We start from the raw sequence: 19435 nt of genomic DNA, 5'->3' as shown, positions 1-19435 counted from the left end.
ATTCTTTGTGTCACCACCTAATATGTCACAGTTTAAAATGTAACCCTTCATACATGTCAAAAAAATAAAAATCAAAAACTACGCACAAAAACTAATAAAACTACTGAAACTATTAAAAAAAACCTGCACCCAATTGTAAAATTCTTGCTTTGTAATACCAAGCAGCTATATTTAACCAATATTTTCATATTTTCATAGGGAGAATAGACACACCCCGTATAGCCAAATCAGAGACAGACATCCACAACTGATGAAAATGTCAGTTGGAATTTGTAAAAACTCATAAATAATGGATGCTCCAAGTGGGCAGGGGAGCATCTTCAATGAGCCCAGAGTGCAGAGCATGCTTTCTCATCTCCAAACCGAGGAGCCAACCTAATGACTGCGCCCAGAGACCTGGGGGTCTCCATAAGCCACCCCCCTTTTTCCCCCAACCCCACCACTGGACCCCCTTTGTAAAGCTGGTTCATGCTCCCAACCACCACACATCGTAGAGAGGGGAACATGAGCTCTTAAATTAAACATTCACAGCAGCAGTCGCTGCCTGTTTTAGGCAAATCAGCAGAAAATGAAACATACAGGGCACCTCGGGAAGATGCATGTGTGTGCAATTGAGACATTGTTTGGGAGAATGGGGGGGTGTTTCTTAATTCTTGTGGAGAGCAAAAAACGCAAATAATGTCACAAGAATGTGTTTGCTTTGTGGCTACCTCCTTTTCTGCATTTTGTGGATACAAGAGGCTGTTTTACAGTTAAATGAGAGTACAACAGATTTTATTTTGTGGATAAATTTAATTCTGTGTGCTAAGATGGAAAAAGAACGATGAAGATGCATAATGTTTCTGACTATTTCTTTTAGTGGGAGAGAGACAGACTGAGAAGAATTAGAGTAGGAGAAAAAGGTTTTGTTTAGAATAATGACACTAGGCTCCACAGCATCCTATATTATCAGGACTGGGGTCACACCTGGGGAAGGATGACGGTAGATGAGGTATGGACCACTATCCCCTTCTCCTGACCTGCATTCAGACATAAACAGGAAACTGACTACAGGAAGGAAGTCATATTTTTTACAGCTGCGCCCTGGACGAGAACGACACTGTGCAAGAGCTGCATTCTTAATACATGTATGAGATCTACTCTCATACGTATATTGTAGATGATGTCTGATGTCTCCATTTAGTATCAAACACAACCTGAAAAAATGACAAGCCAGGCAGACGGAGGCTAGTGTTTGTGTTTTGAATGAAGACTGTTGTTATTGTCTTTTCCTGTCACCATTAAAACAGCCTTTTCCTGTACCAGCCACAGATAAACCTTTTTGTCTCTTTGTGTTTGTTCTTGGATGAAGATCAAAGCTGCATGTCCAGACCCAGGGCTTGTGATCTGTCAGGGTACAAGGATTTATATGCCACTTCCATCCTATGATACTCATCGCATCTGCAAGTCAAAGCGATAAATCCGATTGGCAGGCTGCAGAGTATTACATATATATCGGTGGTCCGTAAGGCAACAGATAAAAGATAAAAACATAGTTGCTCTACATGGGGTCTCAAGCCCCCTTCTCTTTGTTGGTGATGAGTTATTTCAATCAGTGCAATACCATAAAGATGTACCCACAGGAACATGCACACTTTTTAGCACACAGATAAAGAGAGTTGATCAATTTCTCTGTCTGCCAAAAGGGTGGTTAAGCTATGCTGAGAGGTGGAGGCTGAGGATGGTGGGGGAAGCAGCCCAGAGCCCTACAGGAAGTGATTTAATGTCCAAAAAGACATGCGCTTGTTTTTGCTCTGTCTCTTTCCTGTTGTGTTCTGATAGGGACTTCCTCTCCCCAGGGTGGGTGGATACGGTGTCATCTGTCCATCCATCCCACCCACCCCCACCCACCCCCGCCCACCCACGGCTCACGGAAATATCATTGCGCCGCCATGCCATCCCAGCGAAAAACTAATCCAACTCTTTGGACATCAGTGCACACGGTCCCAAAGAGGGTGTGTGTACATGTGTAGCTGGGCAGGGTGGACACATTTTAGAGATTTATCTGAGGCCGTCATAAACATACAATGACTTACGAAAGAAACAGTAAAAAGGTAAAAGGTCAGAAGTGAGAGGCCATGAGGAAGAACATGTTCATGTTTGTAACCGTGTGTGCACTTGTGTCCCCATGCATCTGTTGGTGTGTGCATGTGTGTGTAAGCATATGAGGAATAACCTGTGTATGTACTATGATTGGGTCTGGGGAGCCAGAGGTCTCGACCCCAGCCATGGTAACACCAGGATGATCTCTTCCTGTCTGCCTCAGTATCTCTGCGACCAACTCCCTTCCTTTCCGCTAAAATAAATGGAGATACACACAGACGCACACACAATTTTTTGTTACCATACTTATGAGCATCTCCTATTGAAGATACTCTGTCTCGATCCCTAACCCTGACCCTCACCTAACGACCTAAACCTAAGCCTTGTTCTAGCACTAAAGTAGATTCTTAGTTTTATCTGTTTTTCCAGTTATTGGATGTATACAAATATAATGCAATCCAATACAAACACAAATTGCCCTAGAGGTGATTTTGATACCTCAGAGAAACAGTTTGAAGAAAAACTTAACATTATAAGCTTAACAAAGGTAGCACTGTATTTTTTGCAGTGTTGTTGTACTGAATCACAGTATATTTTCTTGTGTCACTCTTACTGTATATCTGCAAATCCTGTACCTCTCTTCTCAAGAGCCCTTCAAAGGTAAATGCGGCTGAGGTACAAAGGCAATTTTCCCTATTAGTGGTACCAGGGGGCACCACACCCAGAAATTATGGATTCACTCATATGGAAGAACTCATTCATTGAAGTTGCTATTTTCCCATATCCATTCAGAGGTTTTTTATATAAATATGAACAGTTTTATTCCACTGTCAATCCATGACATGTTGACTGGAAAGCCTGAAGAGCTTTTTTTTTTTAATTATTTAACTCTTCTGATGGTTTGTGTGGCCTAAAAAATGATCAGGTAGGGTTTCGGTTGTCTCGGTCAAGACTCAAACCATTAAGCCAACCTGTCACCCAAAATCAGATTTGGTCATACACATACTTAACAAGAAATACTTATTAACATTCAAAAGGGTTAAAGGCTTGACTTGAAAACATTTCCTATGGCCAAAACCTAAAATGAGTTGGTGTGTTTGCCGAATAAAAAAATAATCGAGTGATGTCATCTTTTACTATCATGTTCTTCAGCATCATCGCCTGCTTTTTGTCACAGTCTCACACAGGTTAGATAAAAAATACACACAGGTAAGATTAGATAGACATTTTAGCGAGTCCTTTTCTGTATAGTGGTGAGAAATAACTTACTGTGTGGGTGTGTATGTCACCGGAGCTCTGTGGCAAATCTACCAGTGACCAAAGCACCTCATGTCACAGTGCTTATCTGCTCTTCTCTCTGCTGAATGATTTAACACTATTACACACAAACAAAACACATGCACACACACACACACACACACACGATGACCCACCCTCTAACCTCCTCTCTTACTCAATCACCCCATCTACAGTACAAAAACACTGTACAGTATTAGCCTCGCTCTCTCTCTCACACACACACACACACACACACACACACACACACACACACACACACACACACACACACACACACACACACACACACACACACACACACACACACACACACACACACACACACACAGATGCACATGTGTGCACACATTCACCTACAGATGGAGGAAATAAGCTCAGCGCTGCCCTGTGACTGCTAAGGATGTGAGGTGCAGTGATGGCACATTAACGATAGGACCCATGACACCAGTATGCATCGGCCTCACTGAACAAAGCATGCAACCAGTTTTTAATTCAATGAGGATTGTTTAAGTGAAACAATGGCTCTTGGCCCCGCTGAGGGTTAGGAAAGGGTGAGAAAGGTGAGTTTGTCAGTGGTAGCAGGCCAGTGTTTTTGTATTTTAGGCTATGGATGATCCCGTGGGTTCACCGGGGTCGTGGATCAGAAATATCACTGTGCCACAGCAGCATCCGCTGTTTTTCAGGTAACTAACAAAAAGGCTGACAACGAGTGGAGAGAAAGGGAAACTCTTCCAGACATGCTCCTTATGGAACCATAAAGACTATTTGGAGGCAATATGACTCATATATGATGAGGATTTTTAGCAGAAACGTTTATCCATAGTATCCTACAATGAATAAGCAAGCTGTAAAGAGTCTTGCTACAAGTTTTACCTCTTTTGTGTCACATTTTGTAATACCAGAAACTCCACAGGTTTATAAAATGGGGGTTCATGTAATGCTTAAGTTAATTTTTGTAAAACATTTTCAAAAGGGAGAACACCTCATTTAAGAAGACAACTCTACATTTAATAAAAAATAAAATTAATATTTCCTTGCTTTTGCTACATGAAGAGGATGGATGCAAAATTTAGTAAAGTAGCCCTGCATTGGTGAGAATATAATGTACAAGTTTTGTCTGTTTTTGAGCATCCAGTTTGTGGTAATGGCTTCCAATCAAATTGTTTTACATTTGATTACCTTACAATATAAAACAGTCCTGTAGAACAGCAGCAATTTTCCCATATAATAGATAGATTTTCTCTAAGGAACTGCACATGGCTTTAAAAGGTAACAGAAATGTGTGTGATCCCAAAGTAGTCACACAAATGCTTTGTAAATGACACTTACAAACTATAATAACTACAAACGTGATAACCACAACATGTGATTTTATATATTCCTTTCTTCTTCAACCACATAAAAACACTAAATAGAGGGCAAAGCTATGTGGCCCCTGTGTGTGTGTGTGTGTGTGTGTGTGTGTGTGTGTGTGTGTGTGTGTGTATATGTCTGTTTTCACTCTAGTATTTGCATTCCTCATGGCCCATTTGGTCTATGCTAATGGAGTCTACTCATGCAGAGCAGCAGGTCTTAATGAAAAACCTTTGGCTTGTGATCAGTGCTATTGATTAGCCTGAGCCCTAGCTTTAAGCAGGGCTAATTGATCAATCACCACTGGTTGCTTTGGATTAATGGAACATGACTGGTGCTCTCCCAAAGACATATCCACTTCTAATGAAGAGGCCTGAGTGAGTGCGTGTGTGTTTGTGTGTGAGGTATGAACATTTACATTGTGCATTTGCGTGTGAGGGTACAGGAGTGGAAAGAATACTTGATTACCCTTTTCCTGTAAAAGTGAGATTACTTTTGATTAAAACTATACAAAAAGACTCTCACTAACAGATATACGGTCCCTGTGAGAGGCCCAATGACACATTTGATCATAAATACACCAAATCACTTTGGTGCTAACAGAATTGAAGAGCATATTTTCTTTATAGGGAAGCATGTAACATTTCATCAAACATCTCCTAAAATGAAAGCAGAATTTTCGTATTTACAATGTACCCCCGATGTACAAGTAGGTTACAATAAGCTTCTTAATTTCCATATCAAGAGATTTTGTCATGAATAACTTTCCAGCCATTTGTGTGTATGTGTCTTCAAAAGGTTTCAACCTGGTTTACAAGTTACAAAATTTTTTTAATTGTTTTAAATGTGCTGGTAGACATTGTAAAATCTTATTTAGTGGGTTTCAGGATGAGCCAGAGAAGGTAAGTAGTAGGGCCTCCTCCTCTTAGTTAGTTATTTGACTAATCAGTCATCAGTGTCTTGGTCAACTGTAAAACTTTAACTTGATCAATGCATTTTTGTGTTTTTTTCTTTTTCTAAATAAGGAATGGGTTTACTGTAAAATAAATTTCAGATGATTAAATAATATTTGCAATTTTGGTATATTCTTGAAGAAGCAAAAAGTTTCTAAGAGATCCCCTTGCATGAATGTATCCACTTGTACTACAAAGAGTTGTCATGTGTTCTTCAGAGAAAATAATAAAAAATACCAGATCAGGAAAATTAGTTAAAAAAAAAAAAAGTAAAATCTGTCCAGAGAAATTAATCGAGTTTGGTATGGGGGGAATTTAATCAACCACCTGCAAAAACTACAAATGAAACTTGCCTCGCCCTAGTCAAAAGAGCTGCGAACCTATTCAGAAGAAATTTCATTAGTCTGGGTTTCTCAGGAGAGCTTTTGAGTCCTGTGCTCTGCCTAAGTGAGGTCTGGCAAGACTATAATATGAATATAACAAGTTCTTGACATGAAAAATTATTAATTAAGTATCAGATATTAGCTGCAAAATCCCAATATAGGTTTATATTTTAGGTGTCTTGCTAGCCCAAAAGCTGACGGACATGACACCAGCAGTCCCAAGAAGAACTGAAGCACACAGGGCAAAACAGGAAGCCCCAACAACACCCCCAACACACACACACGTTCATAACCCTCCCATCGAATGACGGACAGGCTGGCTGGCCAGTGGTGGTTACATGAAGAATTTGTGTCTGTATGTGTGTGTGTAGGGGGGGGACTAGAGTTTCCAGCTGGCCTGTCATGGGACTCCCAATTGCGTGTGAACAGTACTCAGAGGGAGCTGTGGCTAACTGGTCCAACACTGAAACACTCAAACGGCTGGAAAGGTCAATCGGGGTGAGTTCAGCAGGGCAAAACCAGGAAAATTGTTTTTCTGTTTTATGCAACAGACCACAGGAGCCCAGTGATTTTTTCAAAATTTTGGCTAATTAAAAAGTACTAAGTTTCTGATTTGGACTGAAAAAAATGATAATGAATAACCATTATACATGTATAATTATAATGTAATGTACAATTATACATTTCTGAAAAAGTTTCCTAGAGTATATAGAAACAAACTTAAGCTAAAGACATATGTAATATTTATTAAAAAAAATCAAAGCATGGTGCCACTCAGTAGGCCACTCAGGGGGCAAAAAAATGTTACACTTTTGTTCTGATAGGATGAAAACACAAAACTGTGTGAAAAAATTTACTATTTGACATTCCCAACATTGCAGCTGGTTACTGGTACATTAGCTTCACACAAGACAAAATATGTCTGACAACAATATAGCATCATGAATCATACCCAGCTAAAAACAGTTGCCACACTTCTTTGATTTCGATTGGACAGCAGAAGCTGTCATAGCAAAGTCTCCAACAGCAACAGCCAACCACTACAGAGGCTCTGACTCTTGCCTGGCGCTGAAACCAGAGGACCGCCACGAGAACACACACACTATCTCCACCTCCCGTCATTTAGTTAACCTTGACCAACTAACCAGCCACACATAAACACTCACACCCTCCGATCTTTTTGACTGACTCGCACGTTTTGTGGAATGAAACCACACTTCCACCCAATAACCTCTGGTGTGAACTTAATTGTGTATACTTTGGTATTGAGTTTCGGACCATGCCTGGCTCCCATAGCACTCAAAGAGAAACAGACGCCGTGAACTTGACAATGAGTGAGAGAGAGAGAGAGAGAGAGAGAGAGAGAGAGAGAGAGAGAGAGAGAGAGAGCGAGAGAGAGTGAGTGAAAGAGAGAAGGAGAGAGACACGGACCACCCAACGGCTGTGGAGAAAAACAAAACTGGGTGGAGAGCAAAGTCAGCTTCGATCACATCGGAGGTAGGACAGTTGGAAGTTGTTTTGCGGTAGCAGTATGCCAAGGGTCAAAGAGGCAGAGAGAAAGTAAATGTGGAATTCCGAAAAAGTCATTTGATCTTGGAGTCTGTATTTAGTAGTATTTGTCTCAAAGCAAAAATGGTATATCTGCTATTTTGCTCGGATAAAGCCACGTTTTAGATTCAATTGAACTTGTAATCATTCTTTACCGAGTCAATTTTTTAAATATTTTTTTCTTATTGTGGTTGAAAATCCCCAAGTTGTGTGATAAATTCCTGTGTTATCGAGGGGGTGCAGGTACATGAGCAGTGCTTCTCAATCCTGGACCCAGAGCACTGCTGGTTTCACTTATAATTCAGAGCTCAGGATTGCTCTCTCCTAGAAAAAGATAAATTAAAACAGGCCTTTAAACCGAACCCCAGTTTTATTGTTGTAAAATTAAATGAACGAGGCTGCTTAAGCAGTTAACACCATACAAATATTAACATTTTTCTCTCCAGCATTATACACACTATGTGGGATAAATTAACTCATGTGCCCTCGATCAAGGTACTTAAAATGTTAGTGTATTACTCTAAAGCACAAAGGAAACTCAGCTGACGCTTGCCTGGATAAACAAAGGCAAAGACATCATGTACAAACAATATAATCTCAAAGTAAATGTCATAAGACAAAGTTTCTCTCTTGTTATTAAAACAGGAAGTTATTAAAACAACACCCTACATTATAAAGTCTACATATAAGATTTTCAGCAATTTGAGATACAAAAGACTACATTCAGCATGAATTAATGTCACTTCTGAAAGGGAATATGTGGTGATGTGGTTCTACTGCTGGCCACCAGGGGGACAAGGATATGCAGAGAGTCTGATCAGGGCATTGGAGGCTTCAATTTGTTTCAGTGAAGAAGGCAGTCAGTCAAGCACTGGTTAGCCGATGTGAGGGTGTGTGTGAGAGAGAAAGTGATCTCTGCTAAGCCCTGCACGTAGCCTTGTTTTACTGAAAACTCACTATACTCTAATTTGTTACAGATCATTTTGGGAATCGCTGCTAATCTGAAAAAAGATACAGCAGTTTTGAAGAAGAAAAAAAAAAAAAAACTTCCCTGATGTTGATTGTTTAATAATTGAAAAGCAACAAATTATATATTTAAAAAGCAATTAATACACAAAATAGTTTCAGTAGTATATATATTATTTAAGAATATAAAATGAAATAAATATAAATATATAATGAATAAATATAAATATATAATAAAATGGGTCAAAAGATGACTTGAATAATTAGCATCAATAATTCTGAATGAGTTAGATTTTTTTATTCTGATTTTTATTTTACTTTATTTAATACTAAAGTATTATTGTAGGACTACATATTATTAATTAATTACTTTTAATGAATACATTTTTTGTAAGGCCAAAATTTTATGTTTTAATGGTACAAAGGCCTTGTACCAAAGATTAATCCTACGGTATTAATAGGGGAGAATCACAAGTAATTTTTGTAAGTCCTGGAAATCAAACTGAACTGTATCAAACAGAACTGTAATAACTCATTGAGTGAGAGAACCATCAGACCTACTGCTGTCGAATGTGTTAACCCATCACAGTTATAGTTCAACACCTGAGTTCAGTCTGTTTTTGTCCTAAGGTCAAAGATTAAATGCCACTGTTGACCCCCTGCCCTGTTACCCGAAGCTCAAAGTTCAACCGGAGGGACTTATATACCCTGCCGTGTGTATGTGCGTGTAAGGAGTCAGTTACCTTTCTATGCAGACAAGTTCCTTTGAAGGTTTGGCTCAGGGGATTTTCTAGTCTCTCTGGAACACAAGGAATGGACAGCTGACCTGGACACAGACAGACACAGACACACACACACACACACACACACACACACACACACACACACACACACACACACACACACACACACACACACACACACGTACACCGGGTTAAGCCTGCCCGTTAGTGCTGCCAAAAATGTTCAGCTCCACTGAAAAGTAACTGATTACATGCATGCACACACACACACACACACACACACACACACACACACAAGGATGAGAGCTTGGAGCAAGTACGTGAGCAGGGGTATCTTAAAATTATGTTGCAATGAATAAATCATATAATACTGTTAATTTACATATCTGAAGTTACTGAGACATGAGAGAATTGTAAGCTTATTTTACAACCCAAATATTTCCCCTGCAAAATCAGAACATTGTGACTAACGTTCAACAGAGGCTGGACTTGGTTTTACTGATTCATTTGCATTTGTGGTATGCCCCAACAAACACACACTTGATAAAAGCATTGGTTAAATGCATAAATTGCTAATACCCTATTGTAATTTCAGAATCATGACCTAAAAAGGGACCACACATAATCCCAACAATATTTCAATTTCTAGGAAGTGGACAAGAACAGGGCTAGTTTGCTATTTAACTATGCTGTGTAATTCTTCTTCTCCTATATAATCAGTCACTGAAGCATTTAGTATAAATGAAGAGTTCTCTTCATTTATAAAAAAAATTCTATTCGGGAGCCATCTTGAAAAACAACATTATATTGAGCTAATCATGCTAAGATCCAAGAATGTCTCCCATCTACTGTATGTGACCTGTAAGATGCACTGATCTTAGCCAATTATAGAGGGAAACAAGACAGAATTACAAAGGATGGCCCAAAGGTGAAGGATTATAAACTGGAGCCAAATAAAGCAGAAAACGAAGGCGGCGAGACAAGTGTGGCTAATGATACCATATTCATCAACTTCTGACACTCGTTGTACATTGCAGGTACTTAGCTGATGTTCTCATCTGGATTGTCTTACAATGTCTGAGCAGGTAGTCTAAGGGTTGTTCACAGACACTTCAAAAGGCCAGATGACTACTGATGGACTCCACGGTTACTGCCTGGATATCTCTAATCACAATGCCAACTTGCTATCACATTGTCAATGAAAAACATTTGTGAAACACATACATTTGCATAATCTGGGTATAGGTTTGAGAACTTAAATCAGAGTACACTGTATCATATTTCTGCTCAACCAATGCACAAACCAAAAACTATTAACACACAAACAACAATGAAACAGACATTTAAATTTTAACAATGCTACAACCTGCTTTAAATAGATTACTATGAGGCACAACTACGTTGTTCAACATACTACGCAGCTGTATGTTTATTCACAATGAGGTACCACCGATTGATGATTTCAAAAGTTTGTATGTGACATTTGAAGGTACTGGGTGCGAGTATTGATGCAAACTGTATCAGTCGAGTTCAAAGAGTTAAAGACTATACCTACTCGACTAGCTATTCTGTTTGCAATTTAACGGAGCATGAAATGCTGGCTAGCTTTAGCTCATTTAGCAGCTATTATTAGTCCTCCCACCCAGCATCAGTTAGTTCCTCACGTTTCCATGGTTCTCATAAGCGCATGTGTAATTTGTATTTATTCTATAGTTACAGGCAGTTTAATTATAAACATGACTGTATGATTTCCTGACGTGTCTGACAAAGCTTGGTAATGTCACCAACCTAAGTCCCATTTGCAGAGGTTCTGATTGGGTTGGTCGTTTTTCCAACCAGGGAAATTACCCACCAGACATACAGAAATTTGTAAATGATTCAGAGTTCAGCATTTATACGAAATCTTTACATTTCATGGTGAAGCAGCTTGGTATTTACATTATTCATGTCCACAGCAGTCTAACAATCTGTATGTTAAACCTCAAAGTTACACACATAGATATATGGACTCAATCTCAGTAGGTATATCATTGTCATGAACTAACCCGCCCCATCTGTCTGTCTTCCTGTCTGTCTCTCTCCTCTCGTTCAGGGCCTGTCATGACTGCTCTCCAGCAGGACTCCTGTGTCTGGATTAATGTCCCTGGTTGACTGCTGATCTGAAGGTGGGTCGGCCGCCATCCACCAACACCAAAACTAATTTCACTGTGTCACTGCATGACACCCATGCCCACCACCCCCACTGACACCCATGCATGCACACACATTGCAAAATATCTTCATCTGTCTCTGTCTCATCTACATGGAAGAGGGCAAGAGGGCGGGTGACTAGTCCGAAGGAGAAAGGTCAGCACAATGAAGGAGTCCATCATTCTGAGGTGTCAGAAGCCTCTCTTTAGCAGAGCAGATGAAGGAGAGCGGAAGGAGGACAGGATGGGAGAGAGGATGGGAGGGGGGGAGGCAGGGAGTAACAGAAAAGAGGAGGAGGTCTGTTTTATGTTTGTACGGTTATTGGTTATCAGCCAAAAGTTCGTCATGGCCTACAGAGTTGGCTGGAGTCCACTGAGTGCAAATCAATCACCATACTGTTTGTTTTTCACCATCACGTGTTGTCTTTGATTGTATCTTAATTATGAGAAAACTACATACACACTCACACTCATCTTACTCAAGCTACAAACGGTCATTTGGTGACTAAAAAAAAAAAAAACACCAGAGGGTTTCTTGAAACACCAGAAGCTGGTAGTCAAACACACACACACACACATTCAGTCATTCAGAAATGATCACACAATGCATCCACTACACTTGCTGGCGTCTGGCATGAGGTAAACAGCTTTTAATAGGATCAAACCCACTGCAGTTTGTTTGGGACCATCTGTCCAGTCTATTGTGTTTCTCTGTTGTGACTCTTTGGAAGTTCATCGGGTGACAGCTGATGTATGTGTTCTTACAAAGTCCCAAGCGAGGCCCTCGGGATCCTGCCACACTGTTTTCACCCTGGCTACTATCTATTTCTTTTTCTTCCGCCTTATCTTGTCGTTTTCCTCATCCTTTTTTAGCTTCACAGAGTTTTTTTTTTTTTTTAGATCACGGTGTAGCAGTCTGCATCATCCAGTGGTGTTATGCCAGTTTCGTAGGGATAGATGGGCAGTAAATTGTGTGCATACGTGTGTGACTGTGTTGAAGAGGCAGGCTAAGGATCAGTGCCATACATAGTGTTTAACAACTGTGTTGTTGGAGCCTAGACTTGCGTATTTTTGTGAAAAAAAAAAGTAAAAGTAGCGGGAAGCAGAAGTTCACAAGGGTTGGCCATTAATGCTAGGGTTGATTCAGGACTAACACAGGTGCAACTGTTAAAATAGGTAGAATTGGAAAGGAACTTCTACAATACCTTTACTGTCCAACATCACACATCCTTGTATGCAAACATTGACCCTCCAATTCTCCACCCAATTGAGTTTTCTGTTGTTCACAGAAAAAACACCAGTGTGAATATAAGGTGGTTCCTTGAGAGGTTGCGGTTTACATTGGAGTTGAGGGGTGGAGGGTGAAAACTGGTTTCAGGAAGTTTTCACTCCTCTCTTCCTATGGTGCCCCTGGCCTCTCCAACTTCCAGTCAGCGGCTGAAAGAAGCCAGATGTAGGCAGGATAATCACCTCTTAATAAGAGGCTATATTGAAAGCAGGCTGGTGTTTGTACACTACAAGCTTGAAAGGCATGTGCTCACATGTACACACTCACGCATACATGTATGTACACATGGGCAGCAGAATGCTGCCCATATGCACACAGATAGTTGGGGCAGGTGTAATTATAGTGCACTTCAGAAAGAAGCGATCTCCCACAATGTGTACACATATAGACAAGCATGTGTACCAAAACCAACACACTCACACGCACATACAAACACACAGACACCCACACCAGACCCAGATCCTTTTACCTTCTTCTGACTTTACTACTCTACCACCATCCTAGAAAAATGTTAACACATGGCACAAGATATCAATAATTTCATGATATATCAATTATCAATTTAGAAGAAGGAAGAACAGGATCCCATGGGGTTTGTGTATGCTGGTGTCTGTTTTTATGTGACCCTATGAAAGAATATGAGGCTAAGCATAGAAACCGAAGCCCTACCCACACTCTTAAAATTGAAAGAATTTCACTGAGCCTTTTGGGGATTCTAAATGTTGCAGACAAAGTGATCCAAATAAACTTCTTGTTGAAGAACTCTTTATAAAGGTTTTGGGGTTTTTTTTTTTTGACTTTCAAATAAATTCTACCACACAACAGTTAAAAAGCCCCCCCCCTTTTTTGGTGTCTATAAAGTAGATTTTTCCTTCCTTTGTATATTTGAAAAACGTCTGATGAAATCTATGGAGCACATTGGCAGTGCTAAAACACTTAAAAACTCCTAAAACAGCCAAAGGAATCTTCTAACCACCAAGCTTACACTTCATCAGAAGAACAATAATCCATATTAACTGCAGCCCAAAATGAAATCAGTACCATTTAATGTAAATGTGGCACTAAAGTGGCCTACTGTTCCATGTGTATTACAGCAATAAACACACTTTTTATTTATGTGTAACTGTGTGTTACACGTAATAAAGAATCTTTTGAAAACAAACTCTACGAGGCTATTTATTAATTACCATCATGGCTGCAACCTTTTGAATTGGCGCAGGTTTTTCACTAAGCAGTGCACTTACTAACCCTGACTAAATAAATGAAGCCACAACATTTGGGGGCGCTGCTGCTATCACAGAATATTGTAATATTTCAGAACTGATTATTCTAGCTAGGTTTACTTGCCTTGCTTGGAGGCAGCCATTCACTTTGATGCAGGATAGTACTACACTATCTATGTAAAATTACAACGAATATTTGACTGTGCAGAGTCAACAGGTAATTGTGTTTGAGAAACACTGGTTGTACTGCTTAGGTTTTCAGTATTATTTCACTTTGTTCAGTAGAATGATCGAAAATTTAGCACTCCAATAGTAGGCAGGATTTACCTGCTTTCTCTTGTATAATAATTTGCTTTGTTTCGTTTGTATATCTCTTGGCTTTCTTTTTGTCACTCATCTCCCTGTCTGCTTCCATCTTCTAATGTACCTCACGAGCATGTTGTGCATGCATTTACACAAGACAGGTTGTTCATTCCTTTCACCAAATGATCTCCCTCACCTGTGCATCTGCTGCCATTTAATTAACACTCTGAGGAGGCTCTTTGGGAGCAAAAGCATTGTTATTACTGCACAACGAAAACATACATACAAACTTTGAACACACAATTCAAGAACTGCTGTAAAAAAGAATACATAACAGTAACATTAACAGGATAATTTTCTTTCCTCTCATTAGAAACAAAACAGCTAAGAAAACTAGTTACTAAAGGTTTAAAGTTATTTTGTAGCAAAACATGTGCATTTGCATGCTAAACACATGGGCTCTTACAAGCATGGCAATAAAACAAGAAGTTCAAGAAGTTGTTTGAAAGTATTTTTTCCACGCACCTCAGTCATTTTAAATAGAAATCATAAACTCCATAACAACAAGTCTTTACTGCAGCAGCATACATTTTACCTGCATATACTAAGGTACTAAGATTCAGATAATGTCAGACTTTCAAGGAGAAACTAATGCTGTAATTTTTTCCGTGTAACAAAGACATAGATTTTGCACTGTCTCACTCTCAACAATTCCCATTGCTACAACTGCTGCAAAAAATACATGTATTATTTCTTGATACCACATGTATCAAGATGTGTAAAATTCAAGAGACACGGGGGTGCAGGACGCAAACTTCGGTTTGAAGCATCAATTTGTACACCCACCATCCACCCCAACCATCATACTATATATATATATGTGTATATATATACACACACAAACACACACTGGGGGCTGTCTGTGAATGAGCTATATATAATAAATATATATATATATATATATATATATATATATATATATATATGAGATATAGCCCCATTCATACAGTGTGTGTTTATTTATATAAATAAACACACACTGTATGAACTGGGGCTGTCTGTGAATGAGCAACAGGCAAGTGCTTCAGGTGATATTTAGAGTGGAAACTCTCTGTGGGAAAATAGAGGGCAGGGGAGGCAGGTCAAGGATACAATCTTTAGAAGGGAAACAATTGGAGAGTGAAAGAGGCTGACTAGGTGGATGAGTGAGGTGATGCAGACATCACGATAGTTGTGTTTCTATATAACTGACAAAAGCAAGTCTGAAGTGAACTTCTGAAATGTTGCAAAAAAGAAAACAGAAAAAAACTGCAAATTAGGCACGTTTCCATCAACTGGTTTGGAGCGAACAAACCAGGCTGCGTAGTGTCGCCAGAAAGTGACAGCACCGGCTACGTTACACATGGCTGTAATAAACAGAGTAGAAGAACTAGAGGTTGCGAACTGGAAACAAAACAAGTTGTTTGCCAACCGCCAAAAAACCTCGAAGAAAAAGAAGAAGCAAAATCAGTCGCCCTGGCCATCTACGAGAAAAAAATGGGGCGAGGAATTCAGGAGGTTTTTTTAAATTGGGCAAGTTGTAATTTATTCTTTAATGTCAGCTAGTATTAGCCATGGGTCATGCTGTCCGGACAGCTTCTTCTTCTTCTTTATTAGAAGCAGAAACAGCTGATCATTCATATAAAGGTAAATGTTCGCTACGTCAGAACTTATTCAGACAAGATGTTTAAATCTCCCGTTAAGCGCATTAACTGTTATTCAGTTTCTGTCTTTTGCAACTGAGGAAGTTTTTTTGTATTTTGCCATTTCCATCAACCTTTTCTAATGCGATACTTCAAAATGTGCATAACAATATGTTAATGGAAACACGGCTCACGATAAATGATATTTAGTTTCAATTCCTTCTCTGTTTGCAATAACACGTGAAAAGCAACTATAACAAATGTTTCCAGTATCAGCCTGCTAAATGTTTTGGTTATATTTTCCTGTCCCTGTGACAATTATTCTGTTGTTAAACAATATTCTTAGGCAATCAAAAAAAAACACTCAGCTCACTGCTCTGAATTTACATTGAAGAAATCTGCAAAAACCATCCTCTAGACACACAAACCCACAGAATGACTCCCAATAGCACAATATGTATGCAGACACATCCAAGCTCCTGTCGAAAAACACACAGAAAATGTCCCTCCCTACAAATATATATGCATACCTGCAATCCAGCCATCATTACACACATACAACACAACCATTAGTCCAAACGTACACATCACCCCTGTGGCACAACACACCCGGTGTCAGCATTAGAAGGAGAATCTATATTCCCCTCTCTGTCTTTTGTTCATTTGAGTGACTATGAGGAGCAACAGCAGCAGCTGCAGCCTCTCTCCTTGCTCGTGCTCAGCCAGGGGAAGGCAATAGGTTTAGCAGGCGAGGAGGCAAGGCAGATTTATGGCGTTGGAGGTGACCTCTGGGGCCGTAACACAGTGATGGGTGAGTGGCTCTCAACGGTAAGCTACTGGCACTTGACAAAGTGCCCGAAGCAGAATGAATTTACTTCTCTTTTCCTCAATCATCAAGCAGCCACTGCCCTGACCCCCATCCTGACTGCTATAACAAGATCTCCCATCTCACAAGGGCCTGAAAAATTTACTGTCACATCTACTTTTCAATGAGCTCAAGTGAGCACTTCTTTCACCTTCAGCGGAGCAGGTGCCAGTGTGGAGGAGGGCTAACCTGTCCCAGTGTGTTTTTGTGTGTGTGTTTTATGTGTTGCATGTGTGTAAGAGAGAGAGAGAGAGAGAGAGAATGAATGTACATGAAGGAATCTGTGTATACACGTAAGCTTGTCCACTCACTTCCTCCCTTACTCACCCAAACCCTCTCAAACACACGCAGACCATCACAAACACACACACACACATACACTCGCAAGCTGTAAAACAGTACTTGCAAAATACGAAATCAGAGAAACAACAATGAGAACAAACGGCATTGCAATCTCTCAAACACAAAGACATACAAATCTTGTATGTTTGCACACAGGCACACACCATCATACAGTACAAAAGTCTCTCCCTTCTCATACCTTTTCTGACATAAACACACACACACACACACACACACACACACACACACACACACACACACACACACAAATATAAAGGAGAGAAAGAGGATGCCAGGCAGGGACACAAAGGGCACTGCTGTATGGATGTCAGTAGACACCTCTGCCATTTATATTCAAAGTCAATCTACCTTATCACATCCCTTATACATACGCACACACACACACAAATTGGTATACACACCAGGCATTATGAAGTTTGTGTGTGTGTTTGCCAGCTTTCATCAGCTTGATGGCAGTAGAGTTGGACTTAATGATCCTGATATTTTTTTTTTTATATGCAGACGATAAATCTTGGTGCACACACATTCAAATTTCACCTTTCTTGCACTCTAGTTGTTGAGGTGAAATCACAGTGGATGTGACAGTGAGGAAAGTAGACCAACTAAGTAGACTTTATTTACAAGTCAATGGTCAAACTGTACCATTAGTTTTTATACAACATGTGGTATTAAAAAGGTATAATTTGAAAAAAATCCAGAAAATAAGACTTAAAGAGATAGGAAACAAAGCAAAAGAGAGAAGGGGAAAAAGAAGAAAAGAGAAAGAAAAATGAGAAAAATTTTCTTTGGTCAGCTTATCAAGGGATGAACAATGTGTGTAAGAAGAGAGCAAGTACGTTGAAAGAAATGAATTCTGCATTTATTTTTTTATTTCTACACATCAAAATAAACTGCACAAACTTAGTAGTAATACATTTTACTAACCCGGTCTAATCAACTCTGTCTTGTGTGTCTACTCTGCTGTAGATTGAATGTCATTTCAAGGATCTCTTGCTGCTGGAGAAGCCAACTCCATGCAGAAAGTGACTTTAGCTTAACAGTATGTTGACTCAAAGAAGTAGAGCTACTGGAAAAATTGTACCTCTGGCATTACATGGTCTTTCCTCTGGATATCTCCAGATATCTGTTAATTAAAACGGGCTCAGAAAATTTTCTGTATGTTTCGAAATCCTTGAGGAAAATAAATATGTTCTTTATTACCATATAGCCCCATAAGAAACCAACTAGATAATTTTATATCATCTGTGCATCGTTTTAAATCGTTATCCTTAGTCTTTTTAACATTTTCACTCCTTGGCCATTGAAACATACAGTCATAGTTGGCATTTAATTTTGTCTGTTGTCTCCACAGACAGACGCTAATTTACTGGCAACAGGAAGAAGAAAGTTGCAGGTGAAGGTTCTACTTGTTTAAATGTTTACTGAATCAAACTGGCCATGGATATAACAGTAACACTGCCATATCAATACACTGGTACAGTAGACAAAGAAAGTTGGTTATGCCAACATTTTGTCAACTTCACTCTTTAAAATGTCATAACTAATTCAACCTCTTTTCTTTTATGGGCCGCTCTTTTGCCTGCCCTCACCCAGTGGGATAATGTTATCACAATGAACCAATAAAAATCAATGATTAAGCATGTGTAATTTTCCAAGAGACGATGTATTAAAATTTATTGTCTCTCTCGCTCTCTGGCAAGCCATCACATCAGCCCTGGAGCGGCAGACACTCTGCGGGTAACAACTGAAAATAAAGAAGGGCATTAAAAGCTATTCAATAAGCCACTGTAAAATTGATCAGGCTATAAAAGCTGCTATGCTGCCAACTCCAAACAGGGGAATGTGGCTGTGGAGGAGTAGGAGAAGTGACAGAGAGAACGGAAAAAGACAGAGAGAGACAGTAAGATGGAGGGGTTGAGACAGGAGAAAGGAAAAGGGAAAAAGAAAGAGAGAGACTGAAGCTGAGAGATGAAGGAATTTTTATGGAGCAGACATAACGAAATGAGAGTGAGACAAAAGACAGTGAAAGGGGGTGGGGAGTAGGGCAGCACTCACTGTGTAATCACATAGCAGTTAAACAGTGTGATTTGCACACTGTGATTTGCAGTGTTTGCCATGTTGTTCTATCATTGAACCGTTACATACCCTGTAACTCTCTGGACACTATGTAAGCTATTTTACAACACACACCCTAA

At 39.6% G+C, this 19435-nt stretch overlaps 1 protein-coding gene and 1 long non-coding RNA gene across 3 annotated transcripts in view; one reads left to right on the top strand and one right to left on the bottom strand.

Annotated features, from left to right (window-relative positions):
• Positions 1–19435, bottom strand: part of LOC120791341 (adhesion G-protein coupled receptor D2) — a 95739-nt gene that overhangs the window by 9919 nt on the left and 66385 nt on the right. Inside the window, exon 23 of one of the 2 annotated variants that reach the window (XM_040129738.1) lies at positions 9328–9410. The exons of the other annotated variant lie outside the window; for it this stretch is intronic. Coding sequence (XP_039985672.1) covers positions 9328–9410 — 83 coding nt within the window. The remainder of the gene's footprint in view (positions 1–9327; positions 9411–19435) is intronic. 2 annotated transcript variants of the gene reach the window in all.
• Positions 7487–18667, top strand: LOC120791343. Its single transcript, XR_005707623.1, has 3 exons — positions 7487–7567; positions 11420–11492; positions 18592–18667. It is a non-coding gene; the product is annotated as an uncharacterized LOC120791343 (long non-coding RNA).

The sequence above is a fragment of the Xiphias gladius genome, chromosome 6 (assembly GCF_016859285.1).
Source record: "Xiphias gladius isolate SHS-SW01 ecotype Sanya breed wild chromosome 6, ASM1685928v1, whole genome shotgun sequence".
Lineage (NCBI taxonomy): Eukaryota > Metazoa > Chordata > Actinopteri > Istiophoriformes > Xiphiidae > Xiphias > Xiphias gladius.
Note: the sequence above shows the minus strand (reverse complement) of the source record. Positions and strands in the feature narration are given on the sequence as shown.